This window comes from Crinia signifera, chromosome 2 (genome assembly GCF_055691185.1).
Source record: "Crinia signifera chromosome 2, ASM5569118v1, whole genome shotgun sequence".
Taxonomy (NCBI): Eukaryota; Metazoa; Chordata; class Amphibia; order Anura; family Myobatrachidae; genus Crinia; species Crinia signifera.
In genome coordinates, this window is record NC_139218.1 from 388,831,817 (window position 1) to 388,847,048 (window position 15,232).

Below are 15,232 nucleotides of genomic sequence, written 5' to 3' on the forward strand. Positions count from 1 at the left end.
GTCAGGGGAGGCAGTGCCTCTGCACACATTATACCAGGGGCGTGCAGTCAGGGGAGGCAGTGCCTCAGCATACATTATACCAGGGATGTGCTGGCAGGAGTTGGTAACGTTTGCTTACATACTGTATGTTCCTAGAAAATGTATAGTTATCTCTATTGCTAAGGATGTGTAATGCATTTATTATTTCTCGGTTGTTTTAGTTAATTTTGTTTTTCCTTCTCAATCTTCCCACAGGTCTTCCGAGCCCGTATACAGCACTGTTAATAAAATGAGTGACCGTCCTTCCTCTCCCCGGCATTACTCCCCAGTAGAATGTGACAAGAGCTTCCTCCTGACCTCTCCGTATCCTCACTTCCATGGAGGCCTGCTTCCTGAGCTGGAAATTTCCAGGTAAGATACATAACCCTGTGCCCCGCCCACTGCTTAGGACCAGCTGTGACTACAGCTCCTGTGCTGCAGCACCGACCAAAGACTGCAGGGGGAGCCGGAGAGGACAGATCAACACGCATTTAAAGTGGGTGTGGTATAGGGTTCCGACAGATAGGATCCCGACAGTCATTAGCCCGACGTTGGGATCCCAACTGACCGGACTGAGACAGCATGGCGAGCACAACAAAGCCCCTTGCGACAATGAGAAACTATCCCAGGGTTGGCTACCTGACCCTCTCCATGAGGGAGAAATGCTCTGGTCCTGGACTTCCCTGGTAATGTAGGATTGCCATCACCTGTGGTGACACCTTTCTTATCAATTTCCCAGCTCCCCACAGGTGACACCAATGAGGTGCCACACTTATGTCAACATTTATATGTGTTGACCTTTCTGTGTTGATTTTTTCTTGTGGCGATTTTTTTCCAGTGACAACTATGTGCACGTCAACCTACACATCATCAACCAATTCTTTGTATAATATATAACACCTGTTCTGTTTTACTGTAGGTGTTTTAAGTCAGACCTTTTACTGCTACTATTACTGTTTATGTAAATGCATTCTGAATGACAGCAACATCCTACCATCCTTCTACAAGAATATATAACCAACTAGGTGATTCATCGCGCCCCGTGCCCCCCCCCCTCCCGCAATTCACGGAACCCCCCCGCACCCCCCCTCCCGCGATTCACGTCCCCCTCCCACGATTCACGTCACCCCCACGCACCCCCCCTCCCGCAATTCGCAACCCCCACTCGCGCGATTCACGCCCCCTCCCACGCTTTGCGGACCCCCGCCCTCTGCCGTGATTTGCGGACACCTGCACCCCCTCCCTCCCTTGATTCACGGCACCCCCCGTGCCCCTCCCGCAATTCACGGCACCCCTAAGCCCCTCTTTAGTCCCCCATATACTCACACACCCCTATCACTACCCAGCTTCCTGCTCTCCTGAACCGTAACTTCCACCACTGGGGAGTCGCTGACGCTGTTTTGCCCACATGCCCCTCTCATGCCTCATAGCCCAGCCTCCTGCTCTCATGCACCCTAACTCCCACCCAGTAGGAGGAGACACTGACTCAGGGCCACCATCCTGTACTCCTGTGCTGCCACGCTGGACCCTCACCCACTGGCAGAAGCAGCACAGTATCTCCCACCCTCCTCTTTAGTCCCCCTTATGCCCACACACCCCTATCACTACCCAGCCTCCTGTTTTCCTGTGTCGTGACCTCTGCCAGTGGGGAGCCGCTGACTCAAAAACACCCTATTATACTATTGCACACACACACACACACACCTAAACAACACGCACACACAGCCCCACACCCACAAATGTCACTGTACCATCCACACTATCAATGTACATCTTTCTCTGTAACCGCTTTTTAATTAAACAAAACAATGCACCCCCCCCTTCCACATCATATGCTCTCTATTTAACACATTTCACCTATAACTCAAGTTGCAATACAGGCATCTTTCATACAATTCTAAACATATTTCTCACAATACAAACATTTACAAATTAAGGGGGCGCAGCCCCTTTACGACGGTGTGAAGAGCGCCCATAGGGCGCGATGAATCACCTAGTATATGTAATACCGCCTGTCTATAAATGTGTCTTAGCTGGGGTTTGTTCACCCTGTGGATCTGAGTTTGTAGTCAGACAACATACTGTATTATTGCTGCTGACCCTTCATGACTCATCGCACAGTATTGTTCAGAGTCTTTATCCTTGTGTATCTCCCGCTGTCCTGACCTGCAGTTAGTCCTGCAAGCAGTAGTATACGCACAGGACCAATCACAGAATAACTGCTCAGCCTGGCACTATATCGGAAGTTACATTTGGCAACACAAACTGACAATAAAAGGCTCTTTACAACGATCTGTTATCTGTCTTATTCGACCTCCACAAAGGAACAGATTGCGGTGAATATTAGCAAAGACTTCTGCCGCCATCTAGTGTTGATATATGAGAATGCAATGCCTTGTTTTTATATTCTAGAATTGGTTCTCTAACACAGGATGGGATATGGTCATTAGGTTTACAGCAAGATGGTCGATACCATTAGGTCGTCATGCTGAAAGGTCGATATGGGTCTAGGTCGACAGGTCATTAGGTCGACACAAGCATGATGTCGACTTGGGCAAGGTCGACATGGTGTTTTTCACTACAATGTAATAGACAAATCATGAGCTTGTGGTTTCCAATCATAATATATGTGGACAAACAGAAGCAAATCCCCCCCCCACCACCACCACATAACTGACCCCAAGAACGTCATATCAACACAATTTACTTCATTTAATATTATTTTCAAAATTTCTCAATGAAAAACTTTTGGACTTGGGGTGCCATGAAAAAAATTGTTATACTCCATGCGCCGTGATTCAAAAAAAGTTTGGGAACCCCTGGATAGCCCCTAAATCCCATCTGTTACTCTGCATTTAAGTGCCAGGTTGTTTTGCAGGTGACAGCCTGACCCCCCTTTCACACAGAAAAGCAAGTTATAGGGTCAAGCATTTCTACCCAGTAATTTGCTGATTAACATGGTTATTTCTTCTGTGTGGAAGGGTTGACCCTGGTAAAAATTCCCGGGCTAATACCTGGGTCGAAGACCCGGGAATTTTGTCCCGGGTTGACCCCTTCACACAAGGAAAAGGACAAATTACCAGGTAGAAATGTTTAACTCGGTAATTTGCTTTTCTGTGTAAAATAGGAATTATTGGTGTACAGTACAAGAGAGGAATAAGTGGTATACAGTACAGTACAAGAGATGAGTAAGTGGTGTACAGTACATTACAAGAGAGGAATAAGTGGCATAAAGTACAGTACAAGAGAAGAATAAGAATAAGTGGTATACAGTACAGTACAAGAGAGGAATAAGTGGCATACAGTACAGTACAAGAGAAGAATAAGTGGTATACAGTACAGTACAAGAGAGGAATAAGTGGCATACAGTACAGTACAAGAGAGGAATAGGTGGTATACAGTACAAGAGAGAAATAAGTGGTGTACAGTACATTGCAAGAGAGGAATAAGTGGCACATAGTACAGTACAAGAGAGGAACAATAAGTGGTATACAGTAAAGTACCTGAGAGGAATAAGTGGCGTACAGTACAGTACAAGAGAGGAATAAGTGGCATACAGTACAGTACAAGAGAAGAATAAGTGGTACACAGTACAGTACAAGAGCGGAATAAATGGTATACAGTACAGTACAAGAGAGGAATAAGTAGTGTACAGTACAAGAGAGGAATAAGTGGTGTACAGTACAGTACAAGAGAGGAATAAGTGGTATTCAGTACAGTACAATAGAGGAATAATTAGTGGCACATAGTGCAGTACAAGAGAGGAATAATAAGTGGTATACAGTACAGTAGGAATAAGTGGTATACAAGAGAGGAATAAGTGGTGTACAGTCCAAGAGAGGAATAAATAGTATACAGTACAAGAGAGGAATAAGTGGTATACAGTACAGTTCAAGAGAGGAATAAGTGGTATACAGTACAGTACAAGAGAGGAATAATAAGTGGCATACAGTACAGTACAAAAGAGGAATAATAAGTGGTATACAGTACAGTACAAGAGAGGAATAATAAGTGGTATACAGTACAGTACAAGAGAGGAATAATAAGTGGCATACAGTACAGTACAAGAGAGGAATAATAAGTGGCATACAGTACAGTACAAGAGAGGAATAATAAGTGGTGTGCAGTACAGGAGAGGAATAATAAGTGGTGTACAGTACAGTACAAGAGAGGAATAAGTGGTATTCAGTACAGTACAAGAGAGGAATAATTAGTGGCATATAGTGCAGTACAAGAGAGGAATAATAAGTGGTATACAGTAGGAATAAGTGGTATACAAGAGAGGAATAAGTGGTGTACAGTCCAAGAGAGGAATAAATAGTATACAGTACAAGAGAGGAATAAGTGGTATACAGTACAGTTCAAGAGAGGAATAAGTGGTATACAGTACAGTACAAGAGAGGAATAATAAGTGGCATACAGTACAGTACAAGAGAGGAATAATAAGTGGTATACAGTACAGTACAAGAGAGGAATAATAAGTGGTATACAGTACAGTACAAGAGAGGAATAATAAGTGGCATACAGTACAGTACAAGAGAGGAATAATAAGTGGCGTACAGTACAGTACAAGAGAGGAATAATAAGTGGCATACAGTACAGTACAAGAGAGGAATAATAAGTGGTGTGCAGTACAGTACAGGAGAGGAATAATAAGTGGTGTACAGTACAGTACAAGAGAGGAATAATAAGTGGTATACAGTACAGTGCAGCGAATCGCGGGAGGGGGGGTTGGGAGGGTGGGTGGTTGCCGCAAATCGCGGGAGGGTTTTTTTTTTTAAAGAAATCTTCAAAAACTCCCGCGATTTACTGCACCCCCGCAACCCCCCCTCCCGCGAATCACGGGAGGGGGGGTTGCGGGGGGTGCAGCGAATCGCGGGAGGGGGGGTCGCGGGGGGTGGGTGTGCCGTGAATTGCGGGAGGGGGGCGCGGGGGGTTGCCACGAATTGCGGGAGGGGTGGGGCGCGGGGGCGGGGTTTGCCGTGAATCGCGGAAGGGGGGGGTCACGGGGTGGTGGGGAGGGTGCCGCGAATCACAGGAGGGGGGGTCGCGGGGGTGTGCCGCGATTCGCGGGAGGGGGGCGCGGGGGGGGGGGGGGGTTTGCCGCAAATCGCCACAAGAAAAAATCAACATAGAAAGATCAACACATGTAAATGTTGACATAAGTGTGTCAACACATGAGAATGAATATGAAAACATAAAAAAAAATGTAAAGAAATCTTCAAAAACTCATGTCAACCTTTTTCATTGTCGACCATAGCCATGTCAGTGTTTTGCATGTGCCTTTTAATCGCGGGAGGGGGGGTCGCGGGTGGTGCCGGGAATTGCGGGAGGGGAGGTGCGGGGGTGGGTGCCGCGAATCGCAGTGGGGGCGCGGGGGGTTGCAGCGAATCGCGGGAGGGGGGGTCGCGGGGGCGGGTGTTGCTGCGAATCACGGAATGGGGGGGGGGCGCTGGGGCGGGGGTTGCCACGAATCGTGGGAGGGGGGTCACAGGGTGGGGGGGGGGCCCGCAAATCGCGGGAGGGGGGGTCGCAGGGGGGGGGGGGCGCTCACCTGGTGGCTGTGGAGTAGCTGTGTCTTTGCTGGGCAACATGGGGAGTAGTGTGGCCAATCCCGGGATCGGCGGGATCCCGGGATTTGGCCTAAAAAAGTCCGGGATTTCAATCCCGGGATTGGAGAATCCAATCCCGGGATTTCGGGATTAGACTGCGCATGCGCAGTCTAATGCCGGGCAGCGTCTGAGCACTCGCTCAGACGCTGCCCGGCTGTTCCCGTAACCTGACCCGGCGTGCGGCCTGCGTAGCGTGACAGTAGAGGTCACGCTGCGCAGGCCACACGTCACCAGTGACCGCCTACCCGCCTCTTCTCCGCCGTCCGCCAGCACGCCGGCCTGACTCCGCCTGCCTGCCCGCCTCTTCTCCGCCCGCCCGCCTGCTTGCCTCCGCCCGCCTGCTGTCTTCTATGGAGGTGCACTTGCCGGGAGGCACCGTGCACCTCCAAACCCACTCCCGGCCGCCCGCCCGCACCCTAATGTAAGTAGATGTGCGGGTCGGCCGGGGTATGCTAAAAATTATTTTTTTTTGGTGGGGATGCCAATCCCGGGATCCCGGGAATCCCGGGATTGAGCATTTTTCAATCCCGGATCCCGGGATTGAAAAAATGCCCCGGGATTGGCATCCCTAATGGGGAGGCAGAGGGTGTCTGGCACTGTGGGCTCACTGGGCTGGTTCTCAGTCATATAAGTCAGAGGCTACACCCAGCGTTACAGACATATTCACACACTTTGATTGACAGATGTAGCCAAATATATAAGAGATGATTTGTACCAGGTAGGCTGTCCATCACTGGTTGCACACCCTGCCAGCAACGAGCTGGCAGGGTGTGCCAGCTATGAAAGAAAAGTGCTATATAAATAAAATTATTATTTTTCTGCTGCCTTTGAGCAGTACGATCAAGATGGTGCCATAAATGGCTGCCTAGGATCTGGCTTCCCTGCATCTACAATCCCCAGGGCACATCGAGCATATACCTGTATGTATATCTGTACTGTCACTGTTTAACTGTTACCTAAATGGCTGTTGCACATCAATACAAATCAAGTTCCTAGTATACGCAAGTATACCTGGCCAATAAAGATGATTCTGATGGTGTGAGGAGCGCAATGGGGGCAGCAGGAAGCCACAGACTGAGAGTTATATAGTGGGAGGAGCAGGGTCCCCCAGCAGCACAGAGTATATAGGAGATGAGTGATGTGTCAGTGAGGACAGGGCTGCATGTGACAGGGGCAGTGACATGATGTGAGGAGGGGAATGGGGGCAGCAGCAAGCCACAGACTGAGAGTTATTTAGTGGGAGGAGCAGGTTCCCCAGCAGCACAGAGTATATCAGGAGATGAGTGATGTGTAAGTGAGGACAGGGCTGCATGTGACAGGGGCAGTGACATGATGTGAGGAGGGGAATGGAGGCAGCAGGAAGCCACAGACTGAGAGTTATATAGAGGGAGGAGCAGGATCCCCAGCAGCACAGAGTATATCAGGAGATGAGTGATGTGTCAGTGAGGACAGGGCTGCATGTGACAGGGGCAGTGACATGATGTGAGAAGGGGAACGGAGGTAGCAGGGAGCCACAGACTGAGAGTTACAGATGGGGCCGGGCTCATCTTTGCAGGGGATGGCGATGGCGTCGCCATCGCCATTCCCTGCTCCCGCGCCATCTGTGTGTCGGAAGGGGACGCGCGCGCACGAGGTGCGCGCGTCCCCTTCCGACGGTGCTGCCCTCGGTCGCCCGGTGCCCACACCGGGCGCCCGCACCCCCCCACAGCCTCCTCGGGTCCCCCCAGCCCCCCTCGAGCGGGAGGCGGACAGTATTGCGTCCGCCTCGCCGGCCGGCCGCCCGGATACTGAGACGCGCGTGCGTGGGGGACGCACGCGCGTCTCAGTCAGATGGCGCGCCGTGTTGCTGGCGGATCGCCAGCAGCATGCTGCTGGCGATTTGCCAGCAAGCATAAGGCCTGCGCTATCTGTATATAGTGGTAGGAGTAGGATCCCCAGCAGCACAGAGTATATCAGGGGATGAATGATATGTCAGTGAGGACAGGGCTGCATGTGACAGGGGCAGTGACATGATGTGAGGAGGGGAATGGAGGCAGCAGGAAGCCACAGACTGAGAGTTATTTAGTGGGAGGAGCAGGTTCCCCAGCAGCACAGAGTATATCAGGAGATGAGTGATGTGTCAGTGAGGACAGGGCTGCATGTGACAGGGGCAGTGACATGATGTGAGGAGGGGAACGGAGGCAGCAGGGAGCTACAGACTGAGAGTTATATAGTGGTAGGAGTAGGATCCCCAGCAGCACAGAGTATATCAGGGGATGAATGACATGTCAGTGATCACAGGGCTGCGTGTGACAGGGGCAGTGACATGAGGTGAGGAGGGGAATGGAGGCAGCAGGAAGCCACAGACTGAGAGTTATATAGTGGGAGGTGCAGGGTCCCCAGCAGCACAGAGTATATCAGGGGATGAATGATGTGTCAGTGAGGACAGGGCTGCATGTGACAGGGGCAGTGACATGATGTGAGGAGGGGAATGGAGGCAGCGGGAAGCCACAGACTGAGAGTTATATAGAGGGAGGAGCAGGATCCCCAGCAGCACAGAGTATATCAGGAGATGAGTGATGTGTCAGTGAGGACAGGGCTGCATGTGACAGGGGCAGTGACATGATGTGAGGAGGGGAATGGAGGCAGCAGGGAGCCACAGACTGAGAGTTATATAGTGGTAGGAGTAGGATCACCAGCAGCACAGAGTATATCAGGGGATGAATGACATGTCAGTGAGGACAGGGCTGCATGTGACAGGGGCAGGGACATGATGTGAGGAGGGGAATGGAGGCAGCAGGAAGCCACAGACTGAGAGTTATATAGTGGTAGGAGTAGGATCACCAGCAGCACAGAGTATATCAGGGGATGAATGACATGTCAGTGAGGACAGGGCTGCATGTGACAGGGGCAGTGACATGATGTGAGGAGGGGAATGGAGGCAGCAGGAAGCCACAGACTGACCATTATACAGTGGGAGGAGCAGGGTCCCCAGCAGCACAGAGTATATCAGGAGTTGAGTGATGTGTCAGTGAGGACAGGGCTGCATGTGACAGGGGCAGTGACATGATGTGAGGAGGGGAATGGAGGCAGCAGGAAGCCACAGACTGGGAGTTATATAGTGGGAGGAGCAGGGTCCCCGGCAGCACAGAGTATATCAGGGGATGAGCAGGGCCGGTGCAAGGCACCGGAGCGCCCCAGGCGAATCGGGGTGGGGGCGCCCCGGTGCCGGGGGGGAGGTTGGTACCTGTGTAAAAAAACTTCCGTCCCCGGCGTCCCTGCTGAGTGCTGGTGTGTGCAGGGGTGTCCGTGCCGCCGGGGGAGCCTGCGGCACTGTTATTGTGTATAAGCTTGTCGCGCCCGGCGGGGTCCCTACAGTGAATAGAAAATAACTAGCGCTTCCCGCGCCGCCGCGCGCATAGCACTAGTTATTTTTTATTCACTGTAGGGACCCCGCCGGGCGCGACAAGCTTATACACAATAACAGCGCCGCAGGCTCCCCCGGCGGCACGGACACCCCTGCACGCACCAGCACTCAGCAGGGATGGAAGTTTTTTTTACACAGGTACCACAGTGCTGGGGGTGAGGGGCGAACTGCCGCCCTCCAGGTGCCGGCGCCCTAGGCAAATGCCTAGAGCTGCCTAGTGGTGGCGCCGGCCCTGGGGATGAGTGATGTGTCAGTGAGGACAGGGCTGCATGTGACAGGGGCAGTGACATAATGTGAGGAGAGGAATGGAGGCAGCAGGAAGCCACAGAGTTATATAGTGGGATGAGCAGGGTCCCCAGCAGCACAGAGTATATCAGGGGATGAATGACATGTCAGTGAGGACAGGGCTGCATGTAACAGGGGCAGTGACATAATGTGAGGAGAGGAATGGAGGCAGCAGGAAGCCACAGACTGAGAGTTATATAGTGGGATGAGCAGGGTCCCCAGCAGCACAGAGTATATCAGGAGATGAGTGATGTATCAGTGAGGACAGGACTGCATGTGACAGGAGCAGTGACATGATGTGAGGAGGGGAATGGAGGCAGCAGGAAGCCACAGACTGAGAGTTATATAGTGGGATGAGCAGGGTCCCCAGCAGCACAGAGTATATCAGGAGATGAGTGATGTGTCAGTGAGGACAGGGCTGCATGTGACAGGGGCAGTGACATGATGTGAGGAGGGGAATGGGGGCAGCAGGAAGCCACAGACTGAGAGTTATATAGTGGAAGGAGCAGGGTCCCCAGCAGCACAGAGTATATCAGGAGATGAGTGATGTGTCAGTGAGGACAGGGCTGCATGTGACAGGGGAAGTGACATGATGTGAGGATGGGAATGGAGGCAGCAGGAAGCCACAGACTGAGAGTTATATAGTGGGAGGAGCAGGGTCCCCAGCAGCACAGAGTATATCAGGAGATGAGTGATGTGTCAGTGAGGACAGGGCTGCATGTGACATGTCTCTGTCCCGTGGAGCTTACAATCTATATTACCTAGCATATTTTTAGGGGATTGTAGGAGGAAACCATGGGGAGATAATACAAACTCCGCACAGTTAGGGCCATGGTGGGAATCGCACCCATGACCTCAGCGCTGTGAGGCAGTAATGCTAACCATTACACCGTCCGTGCTGCAGTGCAGGGGGGCAGAGGGCGTGGTGACACTCTTACAGGTAGCTGCAGTGTGAGAGTTGTACAGTGCTTGGAACAGGGTCTAACACAATGCCCATGTAATGCTGCTCTGTGTCTGTAGTAAATGCATGATGCATACTGTATTTTTCTGGGTTTTCTTAGTAAATGTTAATGTGTTTCTGCAGGGAACCGCGGAAGGTCATACTGCACAAAGGCTCCACAGGACTGGGCTTCAACATTGTCGGAGGAGAAGACGGAGAAGGAATATTTATCTCCTTCATCTTGGCAGGTGGACCCGCAGATCTGAGCGGGGAGCTCCAGAGAGGAGACCAGATATTATCAGTACGTATGTTCATAGCGGGTGATATTGTTTTGTGGAGTCGCCGACTGTCTACAGGTCAAAGTTTCACCATATAACCCTGGGCTATATTCTTGCACTTCCTGTAGTTTGGTTATCATCGGAGTATATCTCCTATATATTTAGCTAGATCTGTAAATCACTGTGTGTATAACGCTGGGAGGAGTTACAGTTACACACTTAACTCCGCCCCCTCCCAGCGTTATACACACACAGTCCAACAGATCTGGCCAGCCCTTCCACCCCAATACAACCCTCCGGACTCACCCAGCGGCGCCGACAGCAGAGGGGAGGGAATCGCGATGAGAGCAGTAGCAGTAGGGGACGGGACCCAGGAGCCCAGCAGCAGCAGCAGGGGAAGTCCCTGCCTTGCCTGTACCTTCCACACTGCGGTACTGAGCCCCTCCCCCCTCATCTCAGCATCCGGGTCAGGACAGCATGTGCCGAGCTGTGATTGGAGGAGCTCGGCACATGCTGATTAGAAGAGCCCTGATTGGAGGGGCCTATCACATGCTCCTCTGACCCCTGGAACTGTGAGAACACCGAGGATCTCCAGTCTCAGCATGGCTCCCTTCCTCTGTAAGTATGCACCTAGCACCCTGCCTCCTGTGTCTCTGTACTCTCTGCAGCTTCTATCTCTATCTGCCCATCATCTGTCCCACCCTCTCCATGCCCAGCATCTGCCCCCCCCCCCTCTAGCTGCCCAGTACCTGCCCAGTATCTGCCATCATCTGTCCCACCCTCTCCATGCCCAGCATCTATCCCCCCTCTCCCTGCCCAGTACCTGCCCCATCTCCCTGCGCAGTATCTGCCCAGCATCTGTCCACCCTCTTCCTGCCCAGTACCTGCCCCCTCTCCCTTCCCAGTATTTGCCCCCCCTGCCAGTGTCTGCCCAGCATCTGTCCCCCCCTCTCCCTGCTCAGTATCTGCCCAGCATCTGTCCCCCCCTCTACTTGCCCAGTACCTGCCCCCTCTCCCTGCCCAGTATTTCCCCCCTCTCCCTGTCCAATACCTGCCCCCTGCCCAGTACCTGCCCCCTGTCCCTGCCCAGTATCTGCCCCGTGCCCAGTATCTATCCCCACCTCTCCCTGCCCAGCATCCCCCCCCCTGCCCATTATCAATCCCCTACTCTCCCTGCCCAGTACCTGCCCCCCCCTCTTCCTGCCCAGCATCTGAACCCGCTCTCCCTGCCCAGTATGTTTCCCTTCTCTCCCTGCCCAGTACCTGCCACCCTCTCCCTGCCCAGCATCTGTCCCCCCTCCTCTCCGTGCCAGATTTGTATTTAACATTATATATACAATACATAAAAGTGTTTCCTTTATCCTCTACTTATTAGTATTAGAGGATGTGTCCAGGAGGGAGGGAGCTCAAAAATGGTTCAGGGGGTTGGGGGGCCAAAAATAGCAAGATTTCTGTTGCCAGCCCTGGCGCCGGGAGTAGGAACGGCAGCGGTGGGTTGAAGACGCAGTGAAGAACTGCGGCAGCAGGATGATCAGAAGCGGCAGTGGGAGCAGGAGACCCGGGGAGCGTGAGCAGTGTAAGAAGCGCTGAGCGGCAGTGAGTATACGCTCTCCTGCTCCCACTGCGGCTTCTGATGATCCTGCTGCCGCAGTTCTTCACTGCGTCTTCAGCCCACCGATGCCGCTCCTACTCCCGCCGCATGGCTCTCCTGACCTGACTAATATTTACTCCTATATATTTAGCCAGTTACTCCACCCCCCTCCCAGCGTTCTACACAGAGCCCAGCAATACACAGATCTGGCTTGCCCTTTAAAACCCCTTGAGTACTGGGTTTCGCTGGGGCAGGACAAACCTACCAGGGTAGGTTTGTCCTGCTCCAGCAAAGCCCACCACAGAGCTGTGGGCCACCCCTCCCATGGATCCCCCTCATCTCTGCTCCGGCGTCGGCGGACGGATCGTACGCCGGAGCTCCCCAGCCCTGTCGCTGCTCCAGTCGCTGTTCACAACAGGTGACAGGCTCAGGGATGTTCGGGGCCGTTTGGGAGGTCTTGGGCGCCTGAAATCCCAAGTTCCCCCGAGTCGTGCCGAACATCTCGAGCCTGCCGTCTGCTTACTAAAACTAATGGCAGTGGGGGCAGGGGAGCTTCGGCGTACGCCGGAGCGAAGAGGGGAGGGGAGAAGAGAGTGGCCACTGGGGGGATGTCTGGACAGGTGATGCGCCAGTGGTGCACACCTTCATCTTAGTGGTATGCCCGGAAATTTTCCAAGCACACTCGCACACACCTCTCTCACCACCCGTGCCCACCCTGCACCAGATCAGACTACTGCACTACCCCCCCACATCCCCCACCCATGCCACCCCTGCACACACCCAATATACTCCCGCACCTCCCCACTAACACTGCACCCACCGCACTCCTGAAACCGCACCTAAAGCGCAAGCAATATACCCACACACGGATCACCCACAGCAAACCCTCACACACCCGCAGTACCCCCGCAACTGCCCCTCACCCACCCACCCACAACACCACCGCACCAACAACCTGCCCCCAACCCCCCCGCACCCCACCCCACAAGTGCAACGCCACCACATGCAGCACACCTGCACCCTCCCACAACACCACCGGACACCCTCCCCCACCTGCGCCAACCCCGCACCCACCACTCCCCACCCATGGCACCCCGACATCCACCTGTGGAAACACCATACCCGCCCCTCCCGCACCCCCAGTATTTTCCCACCCACCCCTCCCACACAAACCATATTTCATGCAATAAAGGCGTTCACAGGCTAAGGGGGCGGAGATCCTCACGACACTGAGTGGATATGATAAATGTTCTGTTATTTTTACTACTGGAATCTGTTCCTGTCTGTTTCATGCCAGTTGTTTCCTCTTATTTGCTGCTATACTTCTATATACTCCTCCTATTGCCAACACCCTCTCCATAGCACCCCTCCTTATACTGGCATACAGTATTTACACACCACCAATCACCGGCTTCTGGAGCTTACACTCAGGGCCTGCGCATGTGCCCACAGCAGGTAAAAAATCCTTCTATGGTTGGCAACCATCAAATGATTTTTCCCCTGGGCTCGCAAATATAAAAGTCAGTGGAGACTGACTTATATTTGCAGGCAGCAGGACGGAGACAGGGCGGGCGGCTGGTGCCACACACTGCTTCATGGCTGCATCTGCATGTGAACACCCAGCGTTTGCATGGGGGGCACCTATGAAACACCAGGCATTCCCATGTCTGCCCATCTTACATCTGCCCCTCCCACATCTCTCTCTCTGCCCATCTTACATCTGCCCCTCCCACATCTAACTCTCTCTGCCCATCTTACATCTGCCCCTCCCACATCTAACTCTCTGCCCATCTTACATCTGCCCATCTTACATCTGCCCCTCCCACATCTAACTCTCTCTGCCCATCTTACATCTGCCCCTCCCACATCTAACTCTCTGCCAATCTTACATCTGCCCCTCCCACATCTAACTCTCTGCCCATCTTACATCTGCCCCTCCCACATCTAACTCTCTGCCCATCTTACATCTGCCCCTCCCACATCTAACTCTCTGCCCATCTTACATCTACCCCTCCCATATCTAACTCTCTCTGCCCATCTTACATCTGCCCCTCCCACATCTAAAGGTGGCCATACACACGCAGATTTATCTTCAGATCTGGCTGGTTGGAACAAAAACATGGTTATGGATGAGATCAAATGACAGTTGACCATTTGCTTGGAAATGCTGGAAAACTGACAAACTGTCACTCATCCATAACCATGTTTTTGTTCCAACCAGCCAGATCTGAAGATAAATCTTACTAGTGTATGGGCACCTTAACTCTCTCTGCCCATCTTACATCTGCCCCTTCCACATCTAACTCTCTCTGCTGCCTTGTGGGAGTGGCAAACACTGAGGCTATGACTGACGCTCTACCGGGGGGGTACAGTCACTAGTTCTACAAGCATTAGGTCGACACCACTAGGTCGACATGCATGAAGGTCAACATGACTGAAGGTCGGCATGTGGGGTTGAGTTAATAGGGTCATTAGGTCAACACAAGCATTAGGTCGACATGGGGAAGGTCAACAGGCAAAAGGCCGACATGAGGTTTTTCACTTTGTATTTGTTGTATTTCATGCCCTACCATCTACTAGGGCATGGTGGGAGAATATAATAATAATAGTGTGCTGAGCGTAGCGAGGGGACACACTGCTCCATTTTAGTGCCCATGTCGAGGGGGGGGGTAAGTTTTCTGTCGTCAGCCCTGCTCTGCACTCTACGGTGTACGGAATCAGTGGCGGATTCAGGGGGGGGGGAACCTGGGCACGTGCCCCCCCTGTCATTTCATTTTGTAGCTGAGGACCAGGGCTTTCCAACGAGCCCAGCCCCGTGTCTCTAGCCCCCCGGGAACCGGAGATATCGCCTGGCAAAGCTGTAACGTTTTTTCCCCATAGGATAATATGGGACCCGGCAATTCCAACCCCCACCTAGTTCCGAAGGCTGCCAGTTCCCACCCTGGCATCACAGAAGCTTGTGTTTGATCTCATTCAATTCCAAATCGCTGGGCCTTCAATATGATACCAGGATGGTCCATATCGGTCAATCGGTTACAGAGATATTGCATGTAAACCGATTTTTTTATTTTTCAAATGTAATTTCATGGCTGTTCGTGTTCT

General features: G+C 52.5%; 1 protein-coding gene across 13 annotated transcripts in view; it reads left to right on the forward strand.

The window, feature by feature from the left end:
• Positions 1–15,232, forward strand: part of DLG2 (discs large MAGUK scaffold protein 2) — an 895,737-nt gene that overhangs the window by 637,024 nt on the left and 243,481 nt on the right. For all 13 annotated transcript variants that reach the window (XR_014469831.1, XR_014469832.1, XM_083170304.1 and 10 more), the window contains 2 exons: positions 235–390; positions 10,406–10,562. Coding sequence is in view for 11 of the 13 variants with exons in the window: in XM_083170304.1 (XP_083026430.1) it covers positions 235–390; positions 10,406–10,562 (313 nt within the window). In the remaining 2 variants the exon portion in view is untranslated. The remainder of the gene's footprint in view (positions 1–234; positions 391–10,405; positions 10,563–15,232) is intronic.